The 11,530-nt window shown below is 46.1% G+C and overlaps 1 protein-coding gene across 1 annotated transcript; it reads left to right on the top strand.

The window, feature by feature from the left end:
- Positions 1 to 2,369: 2,369 nt before the first annotated feature.
- Positions 2,370 to 10,877, top strand: GLRX (glutaredoxin). Its single transcript, XM_049647614.1, has 3 exons — positions 2,370 to 2,798; positions 7,187 to 7,306; positions 9,596 to 10,877. Exons 1-2 carry the CDS (start codon positions 2,592 to 2,594, stop codon positions 7,298 to 7,300), a joined length of 321 nt encoding a protein of 106 aa, XP_049503571.1. The 5' UTR covers positions 2,370 to 2,591; the 3' UTR covers positions 7,301 to 7,306; positions 9,596 to 10,877.
- The last annotated feature ends 653 nt before the right edge of the window (positions 10,878 to 11,530 follow it).

The raw sequence follows: 11,530 nt of genomic DNA, 5'->3' as shown, positions 1-11,530 counted from the left end.
GCCTCTTGATGTCCACAGCACTTGAGGACAGGGCCTCCCCACAGCCCCGACCCCCGCCGCCGAGATGGCCCCGAGGTCCACAGGTTCCATCTCTTCACGTGCCAAAGCTACACACCTTCATGATGCCAACCCACAGAGTATTCTATGCTCTTCTTCCCCGAGCTGAAGCCACAGCATTTTCTGAGGAATTAAGAGGACACCCACTCTTTGCCATCTGTTTGTGTTCCATGTCTCACATAGTTCCTCGTGAAAATACCTTCTCCAGCTAGGGGGGCCATCTGTCCTAAGGCTTCAGACACCAGCTGCTGGGACTGAGCTGTGGAGCCGATGACAGAGTCCTCCCCCACCCCACGTACCCCAGTCTCTGCCCTAGGTACCCAACCCTCAGGGGACCCTGTGTACACAGATCTTTGGGAAGATCACTCCACCAATTAACAAAAATTCCACACCCACATTTTTGAGTTAGTCGGTCAGGACACCTGGCCACACAGTGACTTAGCAAAGGAGTTTGAGCAGAATGTTTGATAAGAGTTTGATAAGGAGGTCAGATTGCAAGGACACGAGGAAGGAGTGGGAGGTGGGGAAACTAAAGACAGCAAACATAACAGCAAGTTTCGTACAACTTGGCTATTGAGAACGGGCAGACGCAAGAGAGTAGGGTCAAAGGAGATGAAAGGTGGTGGTGGTGGTTTTTAACAAGGAGGGACTTGAACAGAATCACACACTGGTGAAAAAGAGCCAGAAGCGAGGGCCAGGCAAATCCCAGACACTGAGAAGACACAGGCTCTGAGAGAATAGCCAGGTACAAGGCCTGCTGATGAACCTTGGGCCCAGGGAACAGAAGGTGGCTGCCCTGAGGTTCCTGAAGAGACCCAGGGCCTGAGGGAGGAGGGAGGCCACAGGAGTGGGAGCTAAAGGAAGGGGAAAAACAGAGGTAACCAATTTGGGGTTCTGCCCCGTGCTTATGCAGGAGGGAAGTGAAGGGCTGGGCTGGGCAGTTCCAAGCCCAGAGCAGGACAAGTTCCCTCAGGCCTCTGGAGCCTAAGCACATTCTTTTTGTTGACAGAGATCTCACTTATCAGCTCCCTGTCTGTGACTCAAAATCTGGCAAAATCTTCATTTTGCCATTTAACCTTAGTAATAGTTAGAACTGCTTCTAGGAGCCCATCTTCTTCCCTCTGTCAGTCACACAATGTTGGGGATCCCACGAACAAAACAATCAGTGGAGGTGTCCAGCACAGGCCCCAGTCCCACCTCTTGGAAAAGCATTTCAGTGTAAAACTTCCTAGGGGCACTGGGTGGCTCAGTCAATTGAGCATCTGACTTCTACTTCGGCACGATCTCCCAGTTTGTGAGTTCGAGCCCCACATTGGGCTCACTGAAGTCAGCCTGTCAGCATAGAGCCTGCTTCCCATCCTCTGTCCCTCTCTTCCTGCCTCTCCCCAACTTGTGCTCTTCCAAAAGTGAATAAGTATTTTAAAAATAAATAAGATAAAATAATAAATAAATAACTTACTTCCCGGGGAAAAGGATGATTCACCTTCAAAGGTGGCTTTTCCTTGATTTATGTATTTAACTTACTGCACACAGAGGGGTCAGAACTGAACCTAGAACAGAAGACTCCACTCCCCCCCACTAGGGACTGTGGGGTGTGCAAAGAACATCACAACTTCCTGTCTTACAGCCCTTGCTTCATATCTTCGTATCTTCATATGCTTCAGGTGAAGGTGGTAGGAAGGGTCACAAACAGAGGGTTAAACAGAGAAATACACCCTCATTAAGCCTGAAGTTGAAATCAGGGCGGATGTTGGAATTTGCTTTCATGGAAAACTAATGTTCAAGGGTCACAAAAGCAAATGCTTCTGGCCGTCAAGGAGCTACCTATCGGTAGTAAACCAGAGTTTACTATCTGCCCTGTGAGGATGGAATGCAGTTACTCAGCCCCAGCAGCTGCCACAGGTCACTGAGACCAGACTTTTCAGAGAAAGGTTGCAAGTCCAGACTCTTTTGTGAAATCTCTGGATTTCTATGTGTAGGGAACTAATAACCATCAACCAGACCAAGCAAAATGCCCAGGGGAGCAACCTCAAGATGGATGCAATTCACAATTTCAGTTTCACTTCCTCTAAAGTGATTTCACTGTGTTCTGTTTCATGAAAGATTCTGTCTCTGTGTGAGTTTTTGCCCTCTCTGGGAGGGAAAACAAAGATTTGACTCTAAGGAGTCACCACTGGCTCGGCCCCCTCCCTGGGGCTGGTCTGCATACTTTATATGCTTCTCCGAAGGGTAATTTGACTGTGCTCTCTGCCAAAGGGCAGGTGCTCCTGAAAGAGCTGAGGTCACATTGCCACCCTGGGCACAGCCACTGATTAAACAGAAGTATGCATTCTTCTCTGCATCTCTAGCTGATGAATCATACGAGACTGACATGACATTGGATCTGTCCCTTTAAAAATCCAGCACGCTGCTGGGCAAACTCCTCCTCCAGGGAGGTTCCTTTAAATAAGCGCCTGCTGGCCAGGCCACCGGTTTACACTCGGAGCATTACCTGCCATTGAGGATTCCTCCCCTGGAGGTGGCTCCCTGTCAGCATGGCTGAAGAGTTTGTGAACTGCAAAATCCAGCCGGGGAAGGTGGTTGTGTTCATCAAGCCCTCCTGCCCCTACTGCAAGAGGACCCAAGAGCTCCTCAGCCAACTGCCCTTCAAACAAGGGGTTTTGGAATTTGTCGATATCACAGCCACCAGTGACACTAGCAAGATTCAAGATTATTTGCAACAGCTCACTGGAGCCAGAACAGTGAGTTCTCAAAGGCTGGGCGAAAGCTCTCAGATTCCTTTTTCTTGTGGGGGCTGTGCACAGGATATGCCTGCCTGTGCCTTTCTCTAGGACACCGCTAGGGCTCCGTCACTCAGTCGTCACTCAAGGCGCGGGAGGGCTTTGCGGGGTGGGGGAGGGCGCCAGAGAGAAGACACTGCTCCAGGGACCAGGCAGCTGGACTGCAGCCAAAGGTCCTCGCAGACCCTGTGCTGTGCGTCTGGGAGCACGGGTCCAGCAGCTATCTGTTGAGCCATCCCGAATCTTTGTTTCAAGCACTGCCGGGGAAATGACAGTTTTCAGCTTGTAGGGCTGGGGCTAGAAGGTGGGGTGGAGGGGCCAAGTGTGATCCGTACGGTTCTTTTATGAACATGGGAATCGTGTGCGCTCTTTGTTCTGTGTTCACTTGGCCAAGTGGGATTTGCTGTCCTTCAATCTTTTCTTTAAGCTCTTTATTACCCAATTAGCTCATTCTTCCATATCTTCTCTAACTCCTCCCACTGGAAAAATCTAAAGGCTCATTATTTGTCCCTTCTTCTGAACTACAGAAGTTTCCAGGCCTGTCCTGGTAGGAAGTTCAGGGGCCAGAGTTTCAGGCTGGCTCTCACAATGGCTTGCTGTGTGACCCTGGGCAAGACCCCACCTCAATGATCCTCAAGGACCTCCCTGGCTGCAAGATCAGTCTAGCGCAAGGCACCTCCAAGTCCCCTTTGCTCTTAGACCGTGAGCCCCACTAAGAACTGCTGTTCTCTACCTCAAAAGGTTTCCTCTTCCTCAGCACCCATGACTTCTGGTGGGATGGACAGCCAACCAGGTAGCTTCTACCAGTTGTGGTACTGGGTGTGGTAACTGCCTGTCCACCAGCTCACGCCAGCCCTTCTCGGGATGCACGTTCTCAGACACAGCATTTGCAGAAGCATGTACCCTAGTTCCGTTCTAGTTTGACTCAGGATTTTCTCTGGGTTCTGAGTATAAAGCGTTAGAGGCTGTTTCTCCTTTCTTCTCCTGTCAGAAATCATTATTTTGGTACAGAGGGAGGCTAAACCTGTTAGCCTATTGTTTTCAGGGTGCCAGTTGTGAGCTGAGAACTCTTGTCTACAGCGGGAGGGCTCATTGGTCAGAGACTCTTGCTGCTAGGCTGGACCGCCAGCTGTGCAGGCTGCCTGGAGTCCGAAGAGAAAGCGGTGCCCAGGACCCCCGCAGTGATGGGTGGATCCCTCTCAGCCAGTGGTTCCCAAATGTTGCTGCACATGAGAATCACATGAGGAGCTTTTTACAAAATCTAGATGCCCGAGTCATTCCTCATACATGTTAAATCACATGTCAGAAGAAGCAGCCAGCAATAGTTTTAAATCCCCAGATGAAAGGGTACAAACTCTCGGTCTTAAGACGGGTAAGTTCTGAGGATCTCGTGGACAGCATGCTGACTGCAGTTAAGAATACTGTACTGTGCTCTTGCAATCTGCTATGGGAGGAGCTCTAAAGTGTTTTCACCACACGGATGCAAAAGTTAACTATGCGAGGTGATGGATGTGTTCATCAACTTGATTGTGGTAATCATTGCACAGTGTATATGTATATCAAAACATAGTATTGGAGACCTTAAATATGTACACATTTATTTTTCAATCACACCTCAGTAAGGTCGGTGGGGGGGGGAAATGTTTGTGATCCTCAGGTAATTCCAAAGTCCAGCAAATCTTGGGAGCTACTTCTCAGCCTGGCATCCCCTATTCTTTAGCAGGAGAAACCTCTTCATTCAACACATTTTTTTTTTTTTCATTTCTTCATAGAGCAACACTTTTTCATGTGGTCTTAAGTCTATTTTTGAAGTTTTAAAAATACTTCTCACAGGTTCTTGAGTCCTGAATGCATTCCTCCAAGGTAAAGAACAGATCCTTTTAAGGTGTATGCTTCCTGTTCCCTAAGAGTGAAGGGTTTATATGCGAAGAGGCTGGAGACCTGGAAATAGTTGCTATCTTACTTACCCTGTAATGACCTGTGGTGACTGCCCACAGTAAGAGCTGAGCAGGACTTGACTGATGACAGAAACCTAGGTCTTCAATCAGGCCCTGTACCTGAGCAATTGTTTTGGTCTTACTCTGGCCAAAGCTCCTAGATCGGCATCTTGGCTTATTCTTTCTCTAATGCCCTTCTTTTCTTTAAGTAGATCCAAGTTCCTGAAGTTGATCATTTTCCTTCTCTCTGAAGAACTTCTTTGAACATTTCTTGCAAGGCAGATCTATTGGCAACGCATTTCCTCAATTTTTGCTTGTGTGACCAAGTATCTCTCCGTCACTTTTGAAGGAGAGTTTTGTTGGGTACAGCAATTTTGAAAGCACCGACTACATACTAGACACTCTACTGGACATTCGAAAACTGTTGTGAACAGAACAAACAAAAACTCTTGCCTTTGTGGAACTGACATTCTAGTATACGTGAGAAGTAAAACAGTATGGCAGAGGGTGGTCAGTGGTAAGTGCTATGGGGAAAAACTAGGTAAGAAAGGGAGATAGGCAGTAGGCAGCAAGGGACAGCTTTCAATGGAGTCATCAGGGCCTCAATGATGTTAGTAGATCTCAAAAGGAGGTGAGAGAGCAAGGCATGCAGAAATTCAGCAGTAGAGTATTCCAAGCAGTGGGAACAGCACATGCAGAGGTCCTGTGGTGGCTGCATGCCTGGCAAGCAGGTCTGTGTGTCTGGAGCAGTGTTGAGCTAGTAGGAAAGTAGGAGGAGATGAGGTTGGAGAGGTAATGGGCAACAGGCTGGGAAGGCCTTTTCAAGCTATCATAAGGACTGTGGCTTTTAAAGTGCAGTGAGATTCCACTGAAGAGTTGTGAGCAGAAGAATAACCTAATGTTCGTTTTGAAAGGGTCACTGGTGGCTGGGGGCGGGGGGGGGGGGGAAGTGACCGTAGGAAGGCCAGCATGAAGGCTGAAGCTGGGAGGCATCTGGAGGCTAGAGCAGTTCTTCAGATGAGAAATAATGGTGGCTTGTCCCAGGGACTTAGCCAAGGAGGTGGTGATGAGTTTCGGCAGTTGCCGAGCTGGCTCTGAGCAGCCTGGAGCACAGAGGAGGAGCCGAGCTGGGGCTGGATCCCCTAGAAAGGTGTGCCAGGAGAGTACAGGCCCCAGTAACAGCAAGCTTGCTTTCATGGTGGCGTTCACTTTCTGCTTCTTGACAGTAAGAGACTCTCAGGTTCCTGGAAGAGGCGGCTGGGGCCAGGAGGGGTGTGCACAGAGCACGTGTTTCTCCTTCCTCAACTGAATCAACAGATTGTGGTTCTGTCACCACTGCCCCCCACGCTGTCACATGCAGCCTGCAGTCAGCTCTGCATGTGGGTTCCAGTCAGTCACTGCTGTGCCTCAGCTGGTTTTGCTCTTGCCTAGAGGGTGGGTGTAAGGGCAGAGGGGCCTCTCAGCTCTCGGGCAAACCCCCGTCTTTGCCAGATGGTGTGCAAAAACTCCACCCTGGAGACAGCCCGATCATATCTCAGAACCTGTCTCAGGTGGCTGGGGGCTGTTGCTGAGCTTTGGGTTTTCAAAACCTCACTTACTGGGGAGGAATAAACTGCTCAGTGTCTACCGGTCATTTGCAAATATGATCCCTGAAGCAGAGGAGTCCACATTACCTGGGAACTTGTCAGAAATGCAAATTCTTGTGCCCTACCCTAGACCTTCTGTATGAGAAATTTGGGCAGGTGGGAGAAAGGTAGTAGAAACCTATGTTTTAACCAACCCTTCGGCAGTTATGATGCCTTCGATGACTCATATGTGTCACAGGGATACCAAAACAGGTGAGCTACAGCATTTAAACATCTTATGATAGGCCAGGAATGAAGGGAGAGTCAGATATCACCACCCCTTTACCAGCTGAGGACAGAGCACACAACAGAGAGAAATGACTCTAATATACTGTGAATCTGAACATCAGGGACAGAGATCTAATGCAAATACTTGTCTGGCTGTATTTAGAAAAAACTCCTTCCTGGTTGTCCTGGCTCAGTCTGCATAAGGGCTCAGGTGTGGCCCCATCTGCAGAGAAACCAGCATTCAATCAGGGTGGTCTCCCTGCAGCCAGCCGAAATTCTTTTCCTGAAATGTGTTTATGTGGAGTGAAATTTTTAGGTCATGGGGACAAGCTAGACAAACCTGTGCACAGCATTCTCCAGCTGACAGACTTGTTGGCTTGAAAATAATTGTTTAGTGAATAATTTCATGCTTCTAACCGGAAAGAATATACATGAGGAGGTTGTAAAGTGATTTTAAAAGCTTTGGGTCATGGGAAATGTTAGAGGAAGGATAAGATGCCATTGTTTCTAACCTAATGATGAAGGGCCTTACCTATCTTGGCTCGTTTGCTTTCTTTAGGTACCTCGGGTCTTTATCGGTAAAGACTGTATAGGCGGATGCACTGACCTAATGGATATGCATCAGAGTGGGGAGCTGCTGAAGCGGCTAAAACAGATTGGAGCTCTACAGTAATTACAGGTGAGTGAAGGGCAGCACGCCCGGCCAGGAACAGTGAGAGATGGTGTAATTCTACTGCTGTGTTTTTTTTTTTTTAAGTTTATTTATTTATTTTGAGAGAGAGAGAACACCTGTACATAAGTGGGGAAGGGGCGAAGAGAAGGAAAGACAGAATCCCAAGCAGGCTCTGTACCCTCAGCGCAGATCCAGCCATGCAGCTCAAAGGGACTCAGACCCACAAACCTGGAGATCATGAGCAGAGCCAAGATCTAGAGTCCAATGCTTAACTGACTGAGCTACCCAGGTGCCCCTGCTATGTTTTATTATAATCCAGAAAGACACTTTGGCTAGAGAAAGAGTGATGTGGGGTGATCTCAACAACTGTGATGTTGGGGCACCTGGGTGGCTCTGTCGGTTGAGTATCTGACTTCGGCTCAGGTCATGATCTCACAGTTCCTGGGTTCGAGTCCTATGTTGGGCTCTGTGCTGATAGCTCAGAGCCTGGAGACTGCTTCGGATTCTGTGTCTCCCTTTCTCTCTCTGCCCCTTCCCTGCTTACACTGTCTGTCTCTCACTCAGAAATAAATAAGCATTAAAAAAAATTAATTAAAAAAAAAAGAACTGTGATGTCATTTATGAGCTTCCCATTTTACAAAGAGATTGTGTCAGTGGGAGGAAATGCTTTCACTCACTCTTCATTTAACAAATACTTATTGAGCACTTACTACATGCCAGACACTGTACTAGGCCCTGGGAATATGGTGACAAACAAAAAGATAACATGGAACTTACATTCTAGAGAGGTAGACCAACCAAAAACAAGTAAATAATTCCTGAAACAAATTAATAGAATAATGTGATAGAATGAGGCGGGGGGTAGGGAGCCAATTTAGCTAATAAGCTAAGGGAAGGCCTTTCTCAGCTGGTGGAGCTGAGACCTGGTTGACCAGAAGGGGACAGCCATGTAAAGATAAAGCCAAAAAGGTTTTCGGGCAGAGGGAAGAGCAAGTGCAAAGTCCCCTGGGTGACAAGTATGGAATATTCAAGGAGTAGAAAGCAAGAACAGATTGAGTGAAGTGCATGAGAATGAGTAGCAGCAAGAAATGTGGGTGGGGGCAGGGTGCACAGGCCATGGTAAGTAATTTGATTATTTTACATGCAATGTGAAAGCAATGTTGTTTTGCATTGCGTATGTTCGCACTGAAAATCAATTCAATTTAATTGGCTTCCCAAACATCGAAACAAAGCTTTCTACAGCTGTCACCCAAAGGAAATCATTGGCTGAATGGAAAGCCAGAGGGTGATGACCTCCTGAAAAAGGAACCTGGGTACTTGTGGGGTCTGAGAAGCTCCTCTTTCCCCCAGCTCTTGTTACTGTGAGCTAGCTGTTAGGTAGGCCACACAGAGAGACTTGGTGGTTTTGATCAGTCAAAGGAGACTTTGACTAATGTATAGTTCTTAGACCAAATATTCTTTGAGGGGTGTTTATTAAAAACTTACATTTGAGCAATGCACATATGTAATTTGTGGTGGTTACTCAAAATAGAAACAGAAGTTTTATAAAAAAGTCTGAAAAAGTGTAATTGAATACTTGAAATAAAGTGGCCAATATCAGAAAGCTCCTAATCACAATTCTGCATCACCACAGCCAATGAACACTATGTCTGTTTGGTTTTTTTAATTTTTTTTTTCAACGTTTTTTATTTATTTTGGGACAGAGAGAGACAGAGCATGAACGGGGGAGGGTCAGAGAGAGAGGGAGACACAGAATCGGTAACAGGCTCCAGGCTCCGAGCCATCAGCCCAGAGCCTGACGCGGGGCTCGAACTCACGGACCGCGAGATCGTGACCTGGCTGAAGTCGGAGGCTTAACCGACTGCGCCACCCAGGCGCCCCACACTATGTCTGTTTGTGTTAGCCTTCTGGCCTCACCCCGTGTACCAAAGCACTTAAAAGCCAATTAACTGTGGTGCCAAATGTTTCCTATTCCGGAACACTGTTTAGCAATGTAGGCTTAGATTAAAAATAGAAGAAAACTAATGACTTACCTGGAGAGATATGAAAGACCACTGCCCCCACTACGTCTGTGTTGGGGTGGGGATTCGAGTCCCTTTTATTCACAAGGTCTCTTTATTTGCATTGTCCTTCAGCATTATATGATCTCAGCATTTTGGTGCCAACTGTATCTCAAGGCTATCTGTAACAGATGTGCTTAAATAGCAAGAGTAATTGTTCTGGTAATGAAAGAAAAATGAAGGGAATTTACCTTTCCAAGAAAATCCACTTCTTTGTATTTTGTTTTCCCGGCAGGGCAGACGCCAGGATGATACCCCCTTGAGAGCTGGATGGCATTTCAAAGGAGGACCACACTTCCTGGCGGATGGATCTGGGGCTAACGGCCACAGCAACTGTTTACTTAAAATTCTGAAATGTGTTCACCCAAAAAAAAGGGGGGTGGTGGATTTTTTGGCAAAAACAGCTTTTCCTTCTTTTGACTCAGTATTAAAAATGGACCAACTTGCCCCAAACCACAGGTTGGAGAAGGTTGATAGACATTTTGGGTTTCTTCTCCATTGGCACTTTGGGTTCCAAAAGACCATGACAAGTTATGGCTTAGGATTGACTCAGTGACCCAAAAGACATTCTTTCTCTTGGGCACATGTCTCTTATGTTCTCCATATGCTAGGACCCCCCTACCTCTAAGTCAGTGTTTCTCAACCAAGATTACTCCAATCCTCTTTAGGATTAATCTATAATTGGTTTCCTGCTATTGCCTGAAAGTTACTTGGTTGAGTTTTAGCTTGATAGAATTTGCATTACAAAAACAATAGGTATTTTGAATGTGCTTTTTCAAGTTATATGTGTCTCCCAGTCATTATCCCCAACTCACCCCATCCTATCTTGGGAATCACTGCTCTGAATCCGTGTTCTAACCTTGACAACTCACAGATCTCATAGGACATGTTCAACAATTCTGTTGAACCAGTACAGAGACTCTGTACTGGGTCTTGAGGACCCAACTTGGGAAACACCACATGAAACGTTAAGCACTGTTGGTCTTCACTTGGTGCCACAGGGATCAGAGGTATCAGTGTAGCTGCTGCAATCACGGGGTTCCTCTGTTATGGAAGATGGTCATCCAGGCAATCCGGAAGAAGAGTGTATTGTTTAGATTATGAACAGAAGTCAAATGCAACATTTAAAATGTTACCACAGGAAATTTACAAACCCCTTCCCCAAGAGTATGTCTGTGAAAGGGGCCAAATTTGAGAAACATGGTCCTAAATGATTGTCTCTCCCTCCTTTGTCCTTCACTCTGTGAAAACTTAAGAGTTCTTCATTGTGAAGTTTGATCTAGAACTGCAATATTAAGTTAATTTCCTTCTGTGGTCTCTAGTGGGAATGGTTAATTTCTTTTCGAATATCCAGAGATGACAGTGATTTTTGCCTAATTCTTTTCTATGTTCCCAGTATCTTAAGGAATGGTATTGTGAAATACACCAAATTAAAACTTTATTCATGTTTGTTCTCAATCATTATAAATAAAGGCACATGCTATTATCCTTCACTAAGTACAAATGGTTGATATGATTTTTAGATTTCATATTGAAATGACAAATAGTTTGAATATGTCAACACTAACCTATTGAATAATGTTTAGAATTCAAAAACAGTCTTTTCATTTCACATTCTATTTTTCCATGTCTTACCTAATACCCTTCAACCAGATTGCTGTCCATGATTGTGCAAGTTACACGCTGCACAACACTGTGCCCTCCAGAGGTTGTGCGGTATTCAACCTGCAGTCTGTGATCCACTCCAGACCATTTGCTAACACTTTCTTTCACACTTAATCCTAAGATGCCCTTTCTTCCCCTTTGATTTACTTTCAAACTTTTCCTTCAAGGCCTGATTAACAGACCATCTCCCCTGTATATACCCTCTCTTCTCACTGCTTTTGACTATAAAAAACTATTGCTCTCTCTTCTGTATCCCAAAGCACTCTGCATATAGGTACTTCAAAATTCTCACTGGGTTGAATTGAAGTTAATGCTCTGTACTGGTCTTGCCACATTCAGAAATACTCAAAGGGAAGTCTCAACTTAAACATCTTTGTCCAGACTCTAGCACAGAAGATCTATTTTATCAAAGCAATACATGCATGAGGTTTAAAATCTCAAACAATAGTGAAACACTTAGGTGGCTCAGTCGGTTAAGCATCTGACTCTCAATTTCAACTCAGGT

The sequence above is a fragment of the Panthera uncia genome, assembly GCF_023721935.1.
Source record: "Panthera uncia isolate 11264 chromosome A1 unlocalized genomic scaffold, Puncia_PCG_1.0 HiC_scaffold_17, whole genome shotgun sequence".
Classification (NCBI taxonomy): domain Eukaryota; kingdom Metazoa; phylum Chordata; class Mammalia; order Carnivora; family Felidae; genus Panthera; species Panthera uncia.
Note: the sequence above shows the minus strand (reverse complement) of the source record. Positions and strands in the feature narration are given on the sequence as shown.

Excerpts from the sequence above, each read along its gene's own strand:
- GLRX (XM_049647614.1), top strand. The coding sequence starts at position 2,592 with ATGGCTGAAGAGTTTGTGAACTGCAAAATCCAGCCGGGGAAGGTGGTT. Across the intron at positions 2,799-7,186 it reads AGCTCACTGGAGCCAGAACA|GTACCTCGGGTCTTTATCGG; the intron begins GTGAGTTCTCAA and ends TGCTTTCTTTAG.